The 21599-nt window shown below is 46.3% G+C and overlaps 1 protein-coding gene across 4 annotated transcripts; it reads left to right on the top strand.

Annotated features, from left to right (window-relative positions):
• The first annotated feature begins 871 nt into the window (after positions 1 to 871).
• gmppb (GDP-mannose pyrophosphorylase B) lies at positions 872 to 21356 on the top strand. 4 transcript variants are annotated; one of them, XM_043708465.2, is made up of 10 exons: positions 872 to 916; positions 3170 to 3304; positions 4011 to 4091; positions 5578 to 5626; positions 6371 to 6513; positions 7193 to 7351; positions 10100 to 10178; positions 11126 to 11253; positions 18573 to 18755; positions 20526 to 21356. In XM_043708465.2, the coding sequence occupies exons 2-10, from the start codon at positions 3176 to 3178 to the stop codon at positions 20655 to 20657; spliced, it is 1083 nt and encodes a 360-aa protein (XP_043564400.1). In that variant the 5' UTR covers positions 872 to 916; positions 3170 to 3175; the 3' UTR covers positions 20658 to 21356. The 4 variants fall into 4 exon arrangements, with proteins under 4 accessions (XP_043564400.1, XP_087850667.1, XP_043564399.1 ...); XM_087994541.1 differs by lacking the exon at positions 872 to 916 and adding an exon at positions 1904 to 2128; XM_043708464.2 differs by lacking the exon at positions 872 to 916 and adding an exon at positions 1916 to 2044.
• Positions 21357 to 21599: the final 243 nt, after the last annotated feature.

Here is a 21599-nt window from a genome sequence, read left to right on the forward strand (position 1 = left end):
AGTGAGGACTGCAGATGCTGGAGATCAGAGTCGAGAGTGTGGTTCTGGAAAAGCCCAGCAGGTCAGGCAGCATTCGAGGAGCAGGAAAATCAATGTTTCAGGCAGGTGCCCTTCATCGACCTCACACTCTCAACCTTTAAACTGTGAACCAACCCCCATTTCTTGCTTTCTTTTAGCTTGTTAGCATGTCCTGTCCTCCCCTCATTCCACTTTCTATCTTGTCAACTCTGGAAGGAGACACACCATTGGTCTGCCATGCTCACACCTCGATCACTTAATTTGAACTATTGACGTCTTTTCTTCATTGGCACCCTACACCCACTACCCCCACCCCTCTCAAACAATACCATAAATGCTGTCTCCTCCACACTTCAGTTCTGATTAAGAGTCATTGAGACTCAAAATGTTAGCTTGCTCTCTCTGTGGATGCTGCCTGACTCTTTGTGATCTCCACAATTTGTTGTTTTCAGTACAGATTCCAGCATCTGCAATAATTTGTTCCCTAATTTTAAAGTTTTCTGGACACCATTAAAAAATCAATATTTGTCACCCACATTTCAGATTTCCATTTCTCCATGTGAGAAGACACAAATGGTTGCAGTAACCATCTCAGTCCTCTTCATACCTCAGGGCGCTCTCCTCCAAGGTGATGCTTCCTGGACCATCTTGTTCACGCGTATCACTTGATGGCGTTTTCCCCTGGCCCATTCCGATTGGCCAATCCTGCTAGTTGTCCGCCTTCCGTTGGTCGTCGCCGCATCGTTCTCCCCGTTGGCCAGACGCTCCCGCACCTCCCCCTATCCCCGCCTCCCATTGGTCGGGCCTCCTGCGGCGTCCTGCCATTGGCTGTTGCCACGTTACGGTGCGGCGGCAGTGCCACGTCGTTCATGTCGGAGGCGAGGCTGGAGAACGGGAGGTAAATCCAGAGATAGAGATAGAGAGACGAAGAGGAAGGAAGAAATGAATAAATAAATAAATAAGGGGAGGAGAGAGAAATAGAAAAAAAAACCTGGAGCCAAAGCAAAAGGGAGAGAAAAATAAAGTGAGGGAGATGGGGAAGAGGGTGAGGAGAGGGGGAGTGGTGGGTCCAGAGGGAAGGAGGGGGAGAGGGAGTGAGTGTGAGGGAGGGAGGGAGGGAGTGTGAGGGAGGGAGTGTGAGGGAGGGAGTGTGAGGGAGGGAGGGAGGGAGTGTGAGGGAGGGAGTGTGAGGGAGGGAGGGAGTGTGAGTGTGAGGGAGGGAGGGAGTGTGAGGGGGAGGGAGTGTGAGGGGGAGGGAGTGAGTGTGAGGGAGGGAGGGAGTGTGTGAGTGAGTGAGGGTGAGGGAGGGAGTGAGTGAGGGTGAGGGAGGGAGTGAGTGAGGGTGAGGGAGGGAGTGAGTGAGGGTGAGGGAGTGAGTGTGAGGGAGGGAGGGAGAGAGTGTGAGGGAGGGATTGTGAGGGAGGGAGGGAGAGAGTGTGAGGGAGGGATTGTGAGGGAGGGAGGGAGTGTGTGAGGGAGGGATTGTGAGGGAGGGAGGGAGTGTGTGAGGGAGGGATTGTGAGGGAGGGAGGGAGTGTGTGAGGGAGGGATTGTGAGGGAGGGAGGGAGTGTGTGAGGGAGGGATTGTGAGGGAGGGAGGGAGTGTGTGAGGGAGGGATTGTGAGGGAGGGAGGGAGTGTGTGAGGGAGGCTGAGGGAGGGAGGGAGTGTGTGAGGGAGGGAGAGGGAGGGAGGGAGTGTGTGAGGGAGGGAGAGGGAGGGAGGGAGAATGGAGAGGTACTGGCCAGGGGAGGTGTGAGGTCTCCCTGGGGGCAGGAGGTGATTCAGGATCCCAGTGTGATGAGGGAGGGAGGGAGGGAGGTGACAGGAATCAGGTTGGGCTAAAGGAATGGGCAGCAGGTCCTTGGTTAGGCGCTGATTGGTGGAGGGTAGGATACGGTTGGCTGGGCCCGAGAACAGCCCAGCGTGTTGCTGACAGTGGCCAAGTTGAGTTGAGGCTGGGCTGGGCACGGCTCAGCTGCTGGGAGCTCGTGCCACTGGACAAAGCAGCACCGAGGTTGGCAAAGGTCAGAGGATCCCCGCGGTGTGTGGAAACAGGACACTTGGTGCAACAAGTCCACGCCAACCTTCTCCCGCCCAACTCCCGAAGGGTAACCCACCCAGACCCATTCCCCTACCCTATTACTGTATATTTCCCCCTGACTAATGCACCTAACGTGTACATCCCTGAACACTATGGGCAGTTTAGCATGGCTAATCCGCCCTAACCTGTACATCTTTGGACTGTGGAAGGAAACTGGAACACCCGGAGGAAACCCCCGCAGACACGGGGAGAATGTGCAAACTCCACACAGACGGTTGCCCAAGGCTAGAATTGAACCTGGATCCCTGAGATAGCAGTGTCAGACACAAGGCAGGGAGGGATCCTGAATCAGTGACCAAGTGGCAGAGTCTGCAGACAGAGGATGTTTCTATTCATTCTGTATGGGATTTGTAGTTTGCCAGATGGTGGTTGGGTGTACATGTTTAAATTAATGCTGATTTCTGATTTTGTCTTCAAGGACCAGCAAATCAACAAAAGAAGCCCAGTGCCTTAGTTACTTTTGTGACATAAATAAGATCTGGTTAAGAACTGCAGTTCTGCAAAAACCTGATTGTGGGTTTTCAAGCATATTGTGTTAATTGAGGGTTGATGATGAAAATTTTGAAGGAAAGGGGAAACCACAGCCAATCTCAGCAAAAATAGGGTCCAGGAGTGGACATGGTTTTGTAGGAATAGATTTAAAGGTGTTTTAATTTCTGAGTTCATTCTTCCTTGCTTCAGGCCCAGCCTTGTTTGCAGAGCATGATTGTCAGCCTCCTATATAAAAGCAAATTACTGCAGATGCTGGAATCTGAAACCAAAAGAGAAAATGCTGGAAAATCTCAGCAGGTCTGGCAGCATCTATAAGGAGAGAAAAGAGCTGACATTTCGAGTCTAACTGACCCTTTGTCAAAGGTCAGTTAGACTCGAAACGTCAGCTCTTTTCTCTTCTTACAGATGCTGCCGGACCTGCTGAGATTTTCCAGCATTTTCTCTTTTGATTGTCAGCCTCCTGTTGTTGCTGTAAAGTTGCAGCATCTTTAGGTTCAGTTCTTGCATGTTCACCTCTTCATCGTTGACAGAGAGCTCTCATTTCATTTTTTCACAGCTGACGATGAAAGCATTGATTTTGGTCGGAGGCTACGGCACGCGGTTACGACCGCTGACACTCAGCGTTCCGAAACCACTGGTGGATTTCTGCAATAAGCCCATTCTTCTGCACCAAGTGGAAGCTTTAGTAAAGGTACAGTCAGCATCTGCCACACGATTGAGATCAGGATACAAGAGAGAGGAGCACAAGCATTCCAAGATAGGAACTTGGAGATCCAGTGATAATGTTATGGGAGCGTATGATCACGAATGGCTATGTACAAGAGCAGGACAGTGCATGCTCTTAAATTACTGTCCAGCATTTCATCTTATTTCTTTATTACACAAACTTGTTGACCTTTATCATTATACAAAGATTATACTGTATCTAATTGTCCTGACTCTTTTTATATTAGTGCCAAAATATATTGAGAAAGATTGTGGATACGCCAAAATGCTTTAATGTTGCAGTTTTCCTTCCAACTGCATCAGCACCAGTACAAGTAATTTCTGATTGCTCATTAATATTGAGTTGACAATTACTTAAATAGTTGTGGTCCACAAGTCAGTTATTGGCATGTAGTCAGTACTGTCAATCTCCTGTAACATTCAAGTTGGGAAGGGCTGAATCTCAAAATGCACTGTTTTTAAACAGTCCAATATACAGATCTGATAATTTTTCCTCCCTCACTGTTATCTTCAGGATTTCAGCTGAAGTGCAATAGTACACAGAGTGTTGTAACAATGGCTGTAGGTATTTACTGGGAATGTGGTGTTAATCAGTCCAAAAGTGCAGACTAGAGGCACGTTGTCTGTCTCCCTTTTCCCACATATAACCATGTTGTTTCTGTTTTGAGCAGGCTGGTGTATCCCATGTGATCCTCGCTGTCAGCTACATGTCAGAGATGTTGGAGAAGGAGATGAAGGAGCAGGAGCAGCGGGTAAGTGGGAAGAGACTACAATAGCAGATGGGGATGTCTCCTGCTCACTGACTTTCTGTGATTGTATTAGACATGGTGACAGCAGGGATTTGGTATTGAACTGTGCAGCATCCAGCCTGACTGAACCCAGCAGTGTATTTCCCCTCTCACTGCGTAATTGTGTTTTGGGATGTTGAACCTAACAAGTTGGAGAGGCTGATGGGCTAAACAAGTGAGCCATTTCAGTTTGGCCCATTTCTTTCAGAATGTGCAGTTGTCCTATATACTATGGGGACAGAGAACTCCAAAGCTCCAACTGAATGGTGAAGAGCCATTCAGCTTAAAGTGCTTCACGCGTGTGCCCTCCCTGCTTTCTACCCTCTGTAAACTTGAGGATCATTCCAAACTGCTGCCTGTGTTTTACGTCATGCCTGGTCTCATTTCCCCCACCACCCCAGCTCTACTCAACTCTCTGGAATTGGGCTTCAGCTCATCCTCTTCTGTGTGAGCGGTGAAGGTGTTACCAGCAGAGCCAGACCAGGTGCAGATAGGTGAACACTAGGCCCAGCTTGCTGCTTGAGTGTCCACACCTCTCTCTCTCTCTCTCTCCCCCAAAACCTCCCCTCTCTCTCTCCCCTCCACCTCCCCTCTGTCTCTCCCCCCAACCTCCCCTCTCTCTCTCCACATTTTCTCACTCTTAGTCTCGCTTTCTGTGCTCAACTTGCACGAATGCCTACTTCACTGATGAGCATCTGGTAGACAGGGTAGTTAAGGTGTTTAGAATGCTTGCCTTCATTGCTCAGACCTTTGAGTATAGGAGTTGGGATGTCATGATGAGGTTGTACAGGGTGTTGGTGAGGCCTATGTTGGAGTACTGTGTGCAGTTCTTTCTGTTATAGGAAGGATGTTATTAAATTGGAGAGGGTTCTGAAAAGATTTACCAGATGTTGCTAGGAATGGAAAGTTTGCATTGTAAGAACAGGTTGGATAGGTAGGACTCTTTTTTTTTTCTGGAGTGTAGGAGGTTGAGGGGTGACCTTGTAGAGGTTTATAAAATTATGGCGGTGGTGGGGGGGGGGGGGGGGGGGGGGGGGAGTCATAGAAAAGTTAAATTGCATTTGTCTTTTCCCTAGGGTGGGGATTTCAAAACTTGGGTCCATATTTTTAAGGTGAGAGGAGAATGTTTTTAAGAAGGACATGAGGGGCAATGTTTTTAACATAGAGGTTCATGTGTGGAATGAGGGAGTGGTGGATGCAGATACAATTACAACATTTTTAAAAAATTGGATAGGTTTATCAATTGGATAGGTTTATCAATAAGAAAGGTTTGGAGGGATATGGGTCAAACGCAGGCAAGTGGAACTATTTTAGTTTGGGAACATGGTCAGTGTGGACTATCGGACCAAAGGGTCTGTTTCCATGTTGTATGATTCTATGAAGCGATAGGAAGGAATGAGTGTAATTGTGTATTCTTCACTAAGCAGCCATTTTGTACTTTTTCCTTTAGCTGGGTATCCGGATTTCTCTCTCTCATGAAAAGGAGCCCTTGGGAACAGGTGAGAAAATTTGCCACATCGATATACAGATGACAGTGAAATCCGCATGCTCCCCTTTCCCATCTTCCTCACCCTGCTCATGAGGGGTCTTTACTTCAGAGGTACTCATTTTTGTCCATTGTGGAATCCTAGGTTCTCCCTTCTGCACTGCATGTTTATACAAAATTTTATTTCCCTCAAATTTCATTAATTTCTGTCCCTGAATCCCATTCGGAATAGAATAACCATTGCCTCTGATGATGGCAGCAATTCAGTGAAATAAAAGCACAAGAGGTGGTCATTCAACTGCTTCAGTCTTTTTTGACATTGTTGGGTCATAGGTGATCCGCACTGAGATGTATTTACCTGTCTCTACTCCATATCGCTTCATACCTTTACTGTCATGTTTCATACTTTTTCTATCCATTTCCATCTTGAGCAGTCTATTTGCAAACCATTTAACTATCAAGTGGCTGTAGTTCTCTGCAGAGCAACTAGCTAGCCCAGGGCGATCATGGGGGCACAATGTTTGTCTGCTATTAGAAGCAGGAAGGGAGGATTGAAGGCTGAGCAGTTGACTATTTAGTTTTTTAAAAAAGTGATACGATAAACTGAAGAGGGAACCAATGCGAGGCAGAGAAGGGGCTTTCACTTGGAGTATGTGTCTGTGGATGCTGATTGTGAATCATACCATGTCAGTGTGATGCTGCAGGAGCATGTGGCTATCTTTGTGGCTTTTATGACTTGTGTGTCATCTTTTTGCAGCTGGACCCCTCGCTCTGGCCCGTGAACTGATCACCAGCAGCTTGGAACCCTTCTTTGTCCTCAACAGTGACGTTATCTGTGAGTTCCCCTTTGAAGAGATGGTCCGCTTTCACAAGCATCATGGAAAGGAGGGTACTATAGTGGTGAGTGGCAAACAGGGAGACAGTGGCTTGGCGCTAACTTCACTGGGCTAATAATCCTACACCCAGTTGAATGCTCTGGGAACCTGGATTCAACTTCCCCGACAACAGCCAGTTGCCATGAATAAAATCTGGAATTGAAAGTTAGTCTCTGATCATGATTACGAAACCACCAGTAATTGTTGCAAAAACATCTGGTTTACTAAAATCCTTCAGGGAAGGCAATCTGCCATCCTTACTTGGTGTGACCTACATGTGACTCCAGGAACACAACAAAGTGGTTGATTCTGCAATGACTAACAGGCCATTCAGTTGGTAGTTGGGGATAGGTGGACTCCAAGTACTGGATCTGCCAACAAGGCCCACACCCAGTAAATCAATCTTTTTTTAAAAATGGTATTGCCTGTTAAAACTGCCTTTGTCTGCTCTAGTGACTAATGTAATGGCCATCAGCAAACTCGGGCCCTAAGCATTAAGTGTGAGGTGCTGGGAATATCTGCCCATTTCCTGGGAATGATGAACTGTACTGAGGAGAGTCTGCTGACTTTTCCAAGAACTGGCCAACATCTTAAGGGAGACTAGAAAGGAAAAGTGTTTGTGGAAGTTGCTCCTGACCCTTATCCCCACCACTGAGCTATTCAGTGTCCCTCTGATCCTCTTTAAAAATCCATCTCATTGACAGGTCACTCGGGTGGAGGAGCCATCCAAATACGGGGTTGTGATCTATGAAGCAGAAATTGGGCGAATACATCGATTTGTGGAAAAGCCTCAAGTGTTTGTGTCAAACAAGATCAATGCGGGAATGTATATTTTCAGCCCCACGGTTCTGAACAGGATCCAGGTATATTTTCCTTGATGTGAAGCAGCTATATTCGATCCCTACTCTCCTCACTTGGCGAAGTAGTGATTAAGGAGATCTTGGCAACCCAGTGGTGCAGACCATTTGAATCTTGGATGCTATTTGGTCAAGCACTAATCAGCAGTGTTTCTGTGAACTTGGTGTAAATCATGGCCCTTCTACCCTGCAGCCTGCAGAAACCTCAAAGTGAATGATGTTTATGCAAGCAAATGGAATGCTAAGCCCTCTGCGCTGTCTCCATTCAACACTCCCCAGGACAGGGACAGCACCAACATAGATACAGAGTAAAGACCCCATTACACTGGCCCCCAGCAAACAGTCCCAGGACAGGGACTGCCCAGGACTAAATGCAGAGGAAAGCTCTATCTACACTGTCTCCATTGAGCCTTCCCAGAACAGGGACAGCACTCTGTTAGATACAGAAGAAAGCATCCTCTGCACTGTTCCCATCAAACACTCCCAGGACAGGAACTCTCTCTATTCTTTTAAACTGAAAGTAAAGCTTCCTTTTTTTTCTTTAAACTGAAACAAAGGCCAAATATGCTGTCCCCACCAAATACTGGTGCAACCAGTACCACTCATTCCAAAATGATAGTATGGAGCCAGACAGAGTAAAGGACTCGCTACTGCTTTAAATTTGAATAAAGCTACCCATATCAATTTAAAGCTTTCTCTACAATGTCGCCATCAAACAATCCCAAGACAAGTACAGCACTAGGTTAGATACAGAGTAAAGCTGTCTCTACATTCTCTCCATCAAACACTCCCAGGACAGGGATAGCATGGAGTTAGATACAGTGTAAAGCTACCTCTACACTTCCCATCAAACACTCCCAGGGCAGGAACAGCTTGTGGTTAGAAACAGCTGTCATTGAGTTGAGCTACTTCTGCAAAGTTTAAAGGTGCTAAACCTTTGTTATAGTTTTCATTGCTGCACCTACCAGGAGTTAGATTTCAGTTTATGTTGGATTCTTCAGGCTGCCCACTTCTGCCAATGGAAATTATCTGGTTCTCTCCTGCCTCTGTTTAGCTTTTCCTGAATCACGTCCTATAATTTTGAACAACTGTCCTGAATCACTGTTCCCCTAGTCTATAAATACACGCACGCACACACTCTCACTCTCTCTCACACATATATATACACACACACAAACTCACTCTCTCTCTCTCTCTCTCTCTCTCTCTCTCTCTCTCACATACACCCCTATTGCCTTTAGTGGTTCCAATCACATCTCTGCCTAAACACGGACTCTTGGCATATCCTTTGTAAACTTGAGGTTATCTAAAACAGTTCCTCCTGGGTCCCAACTTGGAACAAGCCCCGTTCACCCATTGCCACTAAGCTCTCAGACCCAACTCCAACATGTCTCTAATCCCCTCCAAGATACCTGAACTCCACTAATTTTGCCATCTTGTACATCTCCCTGATATTGATCGCTCCACCATTGGCGGTTCTGCCTTTACTTGTCTGGGATCCAAGTTCTAGAATTCCCTCTTTCTCTCCTTTAAGACATCGAAAATCTTTGATAAAGCTTTTGGGTCATCTGCCCTAAGACAGTCTTATAATACTTTGTTGTTGTGTAGAAGTTCTGTAAAGAGTCATAGAGTCAAAGAGCTGTACTGCACGGAAACAGAGCTTTCAGTTGAACTCATCCACGCCAACCAGATATCCTAAATTAATCTAGTCCCATTTGCTAGCATTTGGCCCATATCCCTCTAAACTCTTCCTATTCATATTCCCATCCAGAGGCCTTTTAAATGTTGTTATTGTTGTTGACTTAATCCCAGAGGTTCTCACCAGATGAGAATTGTAGCTAATTTAGATGATTTTCGTAAGTTTGCACCAATTAACTTGTAAATGCAGTATGTTAGTGATTTAAATCAGATACTTTGCTCCCTTAGGTGGTTTCCTGCAGATATTTTTCTCCTGGCTCACCAAGATTGATTGTACCTGGGTGGTTGGGTTAGGTTAGTTGGCTGGACGTGGTTTGTGATGCACAGTAATACCGACAGTGTGAAGGATTTTCCTTCTCAACCTCTCCCCTCACCTGAAGTGTGGTGACCCTCCAGTTAAACCACCAGCAGTCTGTCTCTAATGAGACGTCAGTCCTATGGTTGGGTAGAACTATGGTGAGTTTACAGCTTACATTAAAACTGCTGTCTGTTCTGATCTCTTGGTGACAGTCAAGTATATTTGAGACAGTGACATAGCCTCTTCTGATTCCTCTGCTGGTTAAAGTATTGAGTACATGTCCTAAGCGATTAGCAGTGTCACAAACTGATCCCTAGTCCCTGAGAAGAATCTGATCTCGCTTGCATTGCCTTAAATCTGAGAGAGAAAAATGACCCAAGATTCCTGCTCGTCTTTGCTGGCCAGGTTTGAACATGATCCTAGGCATAATGCCCCAATATGAAATGGTTCACTGTTTGGGGCCAAAGCTGACAAACGGTTAAGTGTCTGAAGGACAAGAAGGCTTCCAGTGCTGTGCCTGAGTAAAAGATGTCCTTTCCTGGAAGAGAGATGGAAATAACAATCCCACACCCAAAATAGTTCATATTATTCTTTGCCAACTTGCAGGTATCTTGTATAATGTATATGTTGATTAATAGAGGGGTAAGGTAGTGATGAGTCCAGCATGGACAAGCTTTCTGTATGAGGAAGGGAGGAAGGCAGAGTGGTGCTGTGAGCCAGTGCCTGGTGCTGATTCTGTGTCCTTTGTCTCTCTACAGCTCAGGCCAACCTCCATTGAGAAAGAGATCTTCCCAGTCATGGCTCAGGAAGGACAACTGTATGCCATGGAGCTGCAAGGTGAGGAATGCACTCAGTTCAGACTTGGCTTGAGGCAGAGTCTCCTTCTAAACTGGGCAGTCTCTGAGCTTTACATCTATGATGTTGGAGAGAGATTCCAGTATTGTTTCTTCTTTACCACACCCAAGCATGCTTTCTCTTTCTCTCACCCTCTGTCCTGGGCAAGATCAGTTTGTGCAGTACAGGCCGGTGATTTTTTCCTTGATTCACTTTTAACTTGTGCCGTTGTTTGGGAGTTGGGTAGTGATTGTATAATTAAATGATGTGCAGCCTGTTGTCCTTATCCATTCAATGTTCTCTGGTTTGCTCAGGTCTGCATTGGGTGTATATTGCATTGGAAGCTGTTATGGTGTGGAGTCTGCCCTTGGGGAAAGGGCCTACCCATTGGGCAAATACAGACTATTTGCTCTAGTGGGGATTTCCAGAGTGAAGGAGCCTGCTGTTAAATGAGAGCTGGGCCAAATATGGTTAAATCAGGAAGTGAGTCATTTGTACACACAGGACAGTGGAGATCAAGAACTCCGACCTTCAAAAACCTGGGAACGCTATCATTAACTGGAGTTTTTAAAACTGCAATTGATTTGAGTTGGTGAGGATATCAAGTAACAGTGGATAGATCAAGTTCAGTTACAGTTCACCTATGATCCATCTGAAAGGAAGAAACATTGAAAACTTCATAGAAATATTAGAAACTAGAGCTTGTTCGTGGGCAGGGAGGGATACTTTCAGAGTAAAAAAAAGGTGAAACTGTTTCCACTGATTGGGAAAGTCATTCCTAAAAGTGGTGATTTCCAGAGTCCAAGGCACTGTGGAGGTTTGCTGCTGGTCCTGGTCATATTGTGCTAGCCTGTCCAGTCTTAAAGTTGCCTGAAGGACCCCAAGGATCAGGAATGGGTAACTAGCATAAATCTCTGGAAACACGATGCAATTGCTTGCCTTCTGTGCAGGGTTCTGGATGGATATCGGGCAGCCCAAGGACTTCCTAACTGGAATGTGCATGTATCTACATTCCCTTCGGCACAAAGCACCAGACCGGCTACACCAAGGACCTGGCATCGTTGGAAACGTGCTGGTGGTAAGTCTTGGTGCTGGGTGTCCCAATGGGGATTTACACCATCATCTCAGCGCACTGTGCTCCTCATCCTGGACTCATTCAACCGTCTGGCTGTCCGCTGTATCCTTCTGTTCATCAGTTGCCACTCAGTTTAATATTCCACAGTGCAAGTGTTGTACGATAGCACTCCTTTGCTGAGCAGTGGGTCAGGTGCTGCCACTGGACAGAATAGTTAAGAGTTTGTGGCCTGTCCCACCGTCACAGTAGTTTACCAGCTCTACTGAACATGATCTTTAGCTTCCCAGCCAGCAATCCTCTGAGCAGCAGTGGTATCTGATCTACAACCCAGTGGGTTCAGCTCCTTCAGCAATCAAACGACACAAGTTGCAACAGGACCTGGGGTGGGGGTGGTTGGGTGAGAATTTTATTTTACTCTGGTGAGTTGTGAGCTGGATTGCCCTGTCTGAAAGTGGAAGCAGTAATAACGTTGCAATGAAATTGGATAAATATTTTGAGAAATTGCTGCACTCTGGGGAAAGACCTTCAAAACAATCAGTAGGAATAAATGGGCTAGTTGTTGTGGTTCTGTTCGCCGAGCTGGGAATTTGTGTTGCAGACGTTACGTCCCCTGTCTCGGTGACATCCTCAGTGCTTGGGAGCCTCCTGTGAAGCGCTTCTGTGATCTTTCCTCCGGCATTTATAGTGATTGGTACCTGCCGCTTCCGGTTGTCAGTTCCAGCTGTCCTTATGCAGGGCCGGTATATTGGGTCCAGGTCGATATGCTTATTGATTAAATCTGTGAAGCGCTTCACAGGAGGCTCCCAAGCACTGAGGATGTCACCTAGACGGGACGAAGCATCTGCGACACAAATTCCCAGCTCGGCGAACAGAACCACAACAACGAGCACCCGAGCTACAAATCTTCTCCCAAACTTTGAATAAATGGGCTAGCTTTTGTGTGATTGCTTATGTGGAATTCCAAACTCGATATATATTCTGAGCAAAACTTCAAAATAATTCACCTTGGTCAAGTCGATCTTCCTTTGTAACTATACAAGATGCATAAACAGTGTTCCAAACTGGATCAGCGCAGCAGGTCAGGCAGCATCAAAGGAACAGGAGAATCGACGTTTCGGGCATGAGCCCTTCTTCAGGAATGAGGAGAGTGTGCCAAGCAGGCTAAGATAAAATGTAGGGAGGAGGGACTTGGGGGAGGGGCGTTGGGAATATGATAGGTGGAAGGAGGTTAAGGTGAGGGTGATAGGCCAGAGTGGGGGTGGGGGCGGAGAGGTCGGGAAGAAGATTGCAGGTCAAGAAGGCGGTGCTGAGTCAGAAGGTTGGGACTGCGATAAGGTGGGGGAGGGGAAATGAGAAAGCTGGAGAAATCTGCATTCATCCCTTGTGGTTGGAGGGTTCCTAGGCAGAAGATGAGGCACTCTTCCTCCAGGCATCGTGTTGCCATGGTCTGGCGATGGAGGAGGCCAAGGACCTGCATGTCCTTGGCGGAGTGGGAGGGGGAGTTAAAGTGTTCAGCCACAGGGTGGTTGGGTTGGTTGGTGCGGGTGTCCCAGAGGTGTTCTCTGAAACGTTCCACAAGTAGGCGGCCTGTCTCCCCAATGTATAGGAGGCCACATCGGGTGCAGCGGATGCAGTAAATGATGTGTGTGGAGGTGCAATTGAATTTCTGACTGATATGGAAGGATCCCTTGGGGCCTTGGAGGGAAGTGAGGGGGGAGTTGTGGGTGCAAGTTTCGCATTTCTTGCGGTTGCAGGGGAAGGTGCCGGGAGTGGGGGTTGGGTTGGTGGGGGGTGTGGATATGACGAGGGAGTCATGGAGTCATGTTGGTCTTTCTGGAACGCTGATAGGGGTGGGAGGGAAATATATCCTTGGTTGTGGGGTCTATTCGGAGGTGGTGGAAATGACGAAGGATGAGACGATGTATATGGAGGTTGGTGGGGTGGTAGGTGAGGACCAGTGGGGTTCTGTCCTGGTGGTGATTGGAGCGGCGGAGTTCAAGGGCGGAGGGGCGGGAAGTGGAGGAGATGCGGTGGAGAGCATCGTCAACCACGTCTGAGGGGAAATTGCAGTCTTTGAAGAAGGAGGCCATCTGGGTTGTTCGGTATTGGAATTGGTTCTCCTGGGAGCAGATGCAGCGAAGGCGAAGGAATTGGGAATATGGGATGGAAGCGAAAATCATGGAGGAGGTGGAGGGCGTGGGTAGTGTCCCGAACGTAGGTGGGGAGTTCTTGGACCCCACCTCCTACCACCAAACCATCATCTCCCAGACCATCCATAACCTCATTACCTCAGGGGATCTCCCATCCACCGCCTCCAACCTCATAGTCCCACAACCCCGCACCACCTGCTTCTACCTCCTGCCCAAAATCCACAAACCTGACTGCCCCGGCCGACCCATTGTCTCAGCCTGCTCCTGCCCCACCGAATTCATTTCTGCATACCTTGACATGGTCATGTCCCCCTTAGTCCAAGAACATCCCTACCTACGTTCGGGACACCACCCACGCCGTCCACCTCCTCCATGATTTTCGCTTCCCTGGCCCCCAACGCCTTATCTTCACCATGGACATCCAGTTCCTATACACCTCCACCCCCCCATCACGAAGGCCTCAAAGCCCTCCGCTTCTTTCTTTCCCGCCAAACCAACCAGTATCCTTCCACTGACACCCTCTTTCAACTGACTGAACTGGTCCTCACTCTGAACAACTTCTCTTTCCAATCCTCCCATTTCCTTCAAACCAAAGGAGTAGCCATGGGCCCCAGCTATGCCTGCCTCTTCGTTGGATATGTGGAACAGTCCATCTTCCACAGCTACACTGGCACCACCCCCCACCTTTTCCTCCGCTACATCGATGACTGTATCGGCGCTACCTTGTGCTCCCATGAGGAGGTTGAACAGTTCATCCACTTTACTAACAACTTCCACCCTGACCTCAAATTTACCTGGACCGTCTCAGACTCCTCCCTCCCCTTCCTAGACCTCTCCATTTCTATCTCGGACGCCCGACTCAACACGGATGTTTACAATAAACCGTGTGACTCCCACAGCTACCTAGATTACACCACCTCCCACCCTGCCCCCTGTAAAAACGCCATCCTATATTCCCAATTCCTTCGCCTTCGCCGCATCTGCTCCCAGGAGGACCAGTTCCAATACCGAACAACCCAGGTGGCCTCCTTCTTCAAAGACTGCAATTTCCCCTCAGACATGGTTGACGATGCTTTCCACCACATCTCCTCCACTTCCCGCTCCTCCGCCCTTGAACTCCGCCCCTCCAATCGCCACCAGGACAGAGCCCCACTGATCCTCACCTATCACCCCACCAACCTTCAGATACATCGTATCATCCTTCGTCATTTCCTCCACCTCAAAATAGACCCCACCACCAAGGATATATTTCCCTCCCACCCCTATCAGCGTTCCGGAAAGACCACTCCCTCCGTGACTCCCTCGTCATATCCACACCCCCCACCAACCCAACCCCTACTCCCGGCACCTTCCCCTGCAACCGCAAGAAATGCAAAACTTGCGCCCACACCTCCCCCCTCACTTTCCTCCAAGGTCCCAAGGGATCCTTTCATACCCGTCAGAAATTCAATTGCACATCCACACACATCATTTACTGCATCCGCTGCACCCGATGTGGCCTCCTCTATATTGGGGAGACAGGCCGCCTACTTGTGGAACGTTTCAGAGAACACCTCTGGGACACCCGCACCAACCAACCCAACTGCCCCTTGGCTGAATACTTTAACTCCCCCTCCCACTCCGCCAAGGACATGCAGGTCCTTGGCCTCCTCCATCGCCAGACCATGGCAACACGACGCTTGGAGGAAGAGCGCCTCATCTTCCGCCTAGGAACCCTCCAACCACAGGGGATGAATGCAGATTTCTCCAGCTTTCTCATTTCCCCTGCCCCCATCTTTTCTCAATCCCAACCCTCAGACTCAGCACCATCTTCTTGACCTGCAATCTTCTTTCCAACCTCTCCGCCCCCACCCCCACTCTGGCCTATCACCCTCACCTTAACCTCCTTCCACCTATCGCATTCCCAACGCCCCTCCCCCAAGTCCCTCCTCCCTACTTTTTATCTTAGCCTGCTTGGCACACCCTCCTCATTCCTGAAGAAGGGCTTATGCCCGAAATGTCGATTCTCCTGTTCCTTGGATGCTGCCTGACCTGCTGCGCTTTTCCAGCAACACATCTTTAAGCTCTGATCTCCAGTATCTGCAGTCCTCACTTTCTCCAAACTGGATCATCTTGGATTCACCACAGCTGACGGTTTGCTGAGAATCTTTCTAGATTGCTGGTCTTGATATTCAAGATTTGGAGGTGCCGGTGTTGGACTGGGATGGACAAAGTTAAAAATCACACAACACCAGGTTATAGTCCAACAGGTTTATTTGGAAGCACTAGCTTTTGGAGCGCTGCTCATTCATCAGGTGGTTGTCTTGGTATGGTCTTTTAGGAAGTGGTGATTTTCTCCTTTCTCCCAGCAGGTGGCAGTGACTGTCTAGTGTTTGGATAATATTTTTCTGTTAAAGCCCCTGATTTCAAATGTTTGAACAGATTTGCCTGTGTGACGGTCTGGGATTTCACAAACCAAATATGAAATTTTATTTTTTCTGCAGTTCTGTTTGAAACAAAAAAAGAAGTCAAAATTGCAATAGGAGATCTGTAGGAAGTTGGTGTTCTTATGATAGACAATACAGGAACAATTGGGAGTGGATGGTGTGAGAGAGATTACAAGATGTCACAATCATATAGATGTCATAGGAAAAGGACCTTCAACCCATTACATCTGTGCCGGTCATAAACAACCACCTAACTAATTCTCAAGCTCTTGACCCATAGCCTTGTATATCTTGACAACCCAAGTGCACTTCTAAATACTTCTAGAATGTTAAGAGGATTTCTGCCTTTACCACAGTTTGTTCCTGTCTATTCGCCTCATAATTTTATACATCTCAATCATGTACACTCTCGTTTTCCTCAGAGAAGAGGAAATTAACCTCATTGTGTTCAACTTCTCTTCATAACTAAAACTCTTCAGTCCAGGCAACATCGTGGTAAATCTCCTCTGTACCCTCTCCAATACTTTCCTCCTATAATGTGAATTCCATAACTACACAATACTCTAGCCTTGCCCCAATCAATGTTTTATACTATTCCAGCATAATCTCCCTGCTGTTTAACTTTATGCCTCTGCTAATGAAAAAGTGTCCTATTTGCCTTCTTAACCACTTTATCTACCTGTCCTGATACCTTAAGGGACCGATGAACGTGCACACCAAGATCCTTCTGATCCTCAGTGCTTAGCAGGGTCCTTACGTATTCCCTTGCCATATTTGTCCTGCCCAAGACATCACCTCAGACTTATCCGGACTGAATTCCATTTACCACTGATCAGCCCACATGGGAATACCATCTATATTCTCCTGCGATCCAAGGCTATTCTCACTATTTACCACCCCACCAATTCTCATATCATCTGCAAACTTGCTGTTCACCTGCCCCACGTTCATGTCTAAACCATTTATATAAACCACAAACAGCAAATGGACCAACACTTATCCCTGTGGTATTGCACTGGACACCGATTTCTATTCACAAAAATGCTCCTCAACCATCACCCTCTCAGCTGACTGATCCGATTTGCCAAATTTATTTGGATCCCACGAGCTCTTACCTTTGCTATCAGTCTCCTTGTCAAAAACTGTACTGCAAGTCTGAGTAATTGACATCAAAAGCATTGTCCTCATCTACAGGCCTGGCCACCTCTTTGAAAACTTCAAGCAGACAATTGGTCAGACATGACCTCCCCTTAACAAAACCGTGCTGACTGTTCTTAATTAATCCCTGCCTCTCTGAATGCAGATTAACTCTGTCCCTCAGAACTGCTTCCAGCAGTTTCCCCACCACCAAGATTAGACTGACGGGCCTGTGGTCAGTCGAACACATTTTGGTCCAGGTCTAAGAAATGTCAATCTCCCTGAGCTAGCTAACTTTGTAAATAAAACCACAAAGTCTGAAGAATCATGGTACTTGAAGTGTAAATCTTTTTTTCTCCACAGCTACTGCCAGACCTGCTGAGTTTATCCAGCACTTTTGTTTTATTTCATATTTTTACAGTCGCTGTGGTGGTGCAATATAACCATCAGAAAGAAATAGTCCCAAAATGAATTCTAATTTAGACTGAACTCCCCCATACTAACTGGAATAGCATTGCTGTCTGGGCCAGCATTTTATTGTCAATTACAAATTACCTTTGAGAATGCATTTGTGAATCTTGTGCAGAATTGAACGTTTTGCTAGGTCACATCAGAGAGCATTGCTGTGGGACTTGGAGCTGATTTCCTTCCCGAAAGGGCATTAGTGAAGCAGATGGGTTTTTAATGACAATCTGGCAGTTCATTTTACCCTGTTTGTTTAATCTTGCTGCACTGTGATTAGAAGAGGAGCAAGTTTTAAGATGATCAGAAAGCCTGTCTTTCAACCAATTAAAAGTCAATGAAATAATGATTTGAGGAATGTGAGTGTTGCTGGGAAGACTGATATTTACTGATCACATCTGGTTCCACACAAGGTGTGACTTGTTCAGGTAATTAAGAGTCCACCACATTAGTGTGGAATTGATGTATATAGGCCTGACTAGATGCAAGTGGCTGATTCCCTTCCCTTAAGGGCATTAATGAAAGCAGTTCAGCTGTAATCGACAGATACGTTGACAACACTCAATGAATCGCTGAATCTAAATAGAGAGAGCAGGTTCTGCCAAGGCTCCCACGGTGAAGGTTCCAAAGTGCGTCCCTCTCTATTTCTGAAAGTCCGTTCACTGTTGATGGTAATAATGTGTGCACTCCTGCATGTGAAGGCAACACTGGGAAAGGCAGTCAGAGTGAGGCATTGGTGTAGCAGTGCCACTTATGGTTTGAAGACTGGAGGAATAATTGTTTGGCAATATTGTATGTTCATATTGAGGGACGTCAGTACTGAGGAAACTGAGCACTGCCATGTGAAACATCAACTTTGCCCTATCCTGCTCAATCATTATCTTTCAAACCTGAGTTCTGAATATCCCTTCTTACTGCTATTGACATCTCCACATCCAGCAGTGGCCCTGCTTCTCTCATCTGAATGTTGGTGTCACTTTGGAGCTGATTTACTGGTTTAGTGTTGGGGCTGGCCAAAGACTTTCAAAGTCAGATGTGTGACCCAGTCCTGTATAAGCTCCCGATTGTATTTCAGCCCCCAACGTTCATCTCACATTGTGAACTTGTCTCCTGCAGACTGAGACTCACTGTTAATTCTCTCCACCAGGATCCCAGTGCACAGATTGGAGAGAACTGTTCCATTGGTCCAAATGTGACAATTGGCCCTGAAGTGGTGATTGAGGATGGAGTGCGTATAAAACGTTGCACAGTCCTAAAGGGCTCCAGGATTCGTTCACACTCTTGGCTGGAGTCCTGCATCATTGGCTGGAGCTCAGATGTCGGGCAGTGGGTGAGTGGAGAGGGGTGCATCATGTGGAGGAATAAGGGAGGATACTAGTGGAGGAGGTCTGAACAGTTTGGTTGGTGAGAGATGTTGTTGGCTGTATCTGAGAGAGGGGGAAACAATGGGGGTGGAGAGATGAGAGTGAATGATGAGGAATCTTTCTCTGTTCCACTATTTTCTCTGTGAATGCATTCACAGAGACAATCTTGTTTAATTTTCAGGTTTCTCGGTACCACTCTCTACATAGCATGTGGCAGTATCCTCCCAGGTCTTGTGTGGTGCTGCTCAGCAATGGCTCTTTTGGCAGACTAAAGACATTGAGCAGGCTTGCTCACTCTGAAGGCTGAAAATGTGTTGCTGGAAAAGTGCAGCAGGTCAGGCAGCATCCAAGGAGCAGGAGCATGAGGGCTCATGCCCGAAACGTCGATTCTCCTGCTTCTTGGATGCTGCCTGACCTGCTGCGTTTTTCCAGCAACACATTTTCAGCTCTGATCTCCAGCATCTGCAGTCCTCACTTTTTCCACTCTGAAGGCTGCACTGGGTTAATCGTTGCATCATGTACTCTCATGATTGCAGAAACCAATTAACCTTTGGCCCATTTTCTGGGTGCAGATGAGGTGGAGGGGACAGAATTATTCAATATGCTCAGTCTGTGTCTATCAAACACGTCCAAATCACGGGATCAGTTTAATGTTAACGAGAGACCTTTCTTGGGAACATATGGAGGCCTTTTAGATCTCAAGCCTGTTCCTGCAGTTAGTGATTTAGTGTCTGATTTACCTGAGGAGTAATAGGTTTTCTTTTTAAGAACAAATAGTTGGGGGCTTTGCTGAATAAAATCAAAACATATTTCAATTTAACAATTGATTTCACATCAATGAAAATGTACAGAGGGATGTTTACCATGTTTTCTTTCCTCACCCAAATACCAAGTGGTTTACCTAATTTTCCAATCCAAAGAGAAGGTTTCTGAGTCAAGAGAAATTTGAATGGTTTTTTATATATATATAGGCATTACTAAATTCCTTTAAAATATTGGCCATTGTATTCCTTGGAACTGGTGTACAAGGAAACGTAATCTGTTAATGCTTCTGTAATTTTAAGTGAATGGACCAAACTGACAAATCAATGTCAATGTAGGCAAGTGTCAAATTGCTCACTTTGAACCTAAAAAGATGGAACACAGTAGTCTCTAAATAATAAAAAGCTAAAAGGAAGTGGAGGTCTGTCATGAACAGACACAAAATAACCTTTTTTTTAAAAATGGAATGCTGGCCTTTTAATCTACAGGATTAGAATACATGGGGTAGATGTCTTATTTCAGTCTCTTGCAAACTCTGCTTGTCACTGTGGGCAGTTTTGGGCATCGCCATCTTTGGAAGGATACATTGGGCCTGTGGGTAGGATAGTGCTGTGAGATTACATAAACTAGGGCACAGTATATCCAAGAATGTGGAAGGTGAGAGACCAATTTGATCAAGGTTCTTGAGATATAAAGGAAACCTATTGAGGTAGATAGAAACTATTTCCAATGGTTTAAGGGGCATAGTTTTAAAAAACAAATTGGAGCCACACTTTTCAGGAATGAAATATATCCCAAGGATGGTAGAAGTTTGGAACTTTTTCCACAAATAGTAATTAACGCTAGATCAATTATCAATTTTAAATCTGTTATTTTTTTGTTAAGGAGTCAGGTTGCAGTCATACTTAATCTCATTGACTAGCAGAACATGTTCCTGAGTAATGAAATGTTATATTACTCTTGTCTGCTTCCAGGTGCGGATGGAGAATATTGCAGTTCTGGGAGAGGATGTGATCGTGAAAGATGAGCTGTATCTGAATGGAGCCAATGTCTTACCTCATAAATCCATTGCTGATTCGGTGCCTGAACCCAAGATAATCATGTAGGTCATAGCATGACCTTGACAAGGGACACGAGTCCGGAGTCCAAGCTAAAAGACGGAGCTATGCCAACCACCAGTGGATAGAACAGGGCTGCTGATGAAGTCAACAAGGGTCCAGATACTTCATTAATTTCCCCTGACAGCAGAACTTGCACTGTGACAAGTTACTTGTAGCTCTTGTCTTTCATTGGTTTGTCTGAGGGAAGAACATCTTGAAATGGCTGCAGTTTGATTCCCACAAGTATTTGCTGATTGTAATTATTGATGGTGATTCCAAGGGGAGTGGGTCTTCTGGTGTAGTATTGGATTCAGCACATCTTATGCCAGTTGGAAGATGGCTTTGAAAACACTTCTTGGAACAGCTGCACCTCACAGTACTTAAGTTTGATGTACTGTCTTTTCAGAAATTAAGTCTATTTCACAGACAGTTCAAGCCCCTCATTTACCAAAGGCATATGGTCAGTGTTGTAAGTGATATCTGGAATTCTTCCTTTGGTCTGATATGGTGTCTTCAAAATAATTTTTGTAAACATTCTTTCTGCCTTGAAGTTGGCAGTTTCCTTGGTTTATGGAATTATGAAGCCAAGCTGATGAAACATCACACCCAGTTACCAACTTGCTTTCACTGTACTGATGTTGGGCTCAAGGCTATATTAGGTTTAGTGGATTGTTTCTGAGAATAAATGTCAGGGGTTTGACAGTGTCTCCTGGAAGTTGAGATCGCTGCCTCTTTACTCCCCTGTATTATCCTTTCTTGGGCCAGTGAAGGCTGGCATGTTTTAAAACGTAAACAGTTATCCTGTCAGTGACCAATGATAATTGTGGGTTGCTTCAAATCAATTCCTCAGACTTTCCAACTTTTTATTTAAATCAACAAAAATGCTGGTTTTCTATAAACTCAAGGTTTATTTGGATTAGAGCATTGCTTTGATGAAAAGCACTTTGA

Source organism: Chiloscyllium plagiosum, unplaced genomic scaffold (genome assembly GCF_037043375.1).
Source record: "Chiloscyllium plagiosum isolate Xiang-an unplaced genomic scaffold, Cpla_swu_hap1 HiC_scaffold_14, whole genome shotgun sequence".
Taxonomy (NCBI): Eukaryota; Metazoa; Chordata; class Chondrichthyes; order Orectolobiformes; family Hemiscylliidae; genus Chiloscyllium; species Chiloscyllium plagiosum.

Bases quoted from the DNA above. Each gene is read 5' to 3' on its own strand.
- gmppb (XM_043708465.2), top strand. From the start codon at position 3,176: ATGAAAGCATTGATTTTGGTCGGAGGCTACGGCACGCGGTTACGACCG. The intron at 4,092-5,577 runs GTAAGTGGGAAG...TTTTTCCTTTAG, and splicing joins TGAAGGAGCAGGAGCAGCGG to CTGGGTATCCGGATTTCTCT. The intron at 5,627-6,370 runs GTGAGAAAATTT...ATCTTTTTGCAG, and splicing joins AAAGGAGCCCTTGGGAACAG to CTGGACCCCTCGCTCTGGCC.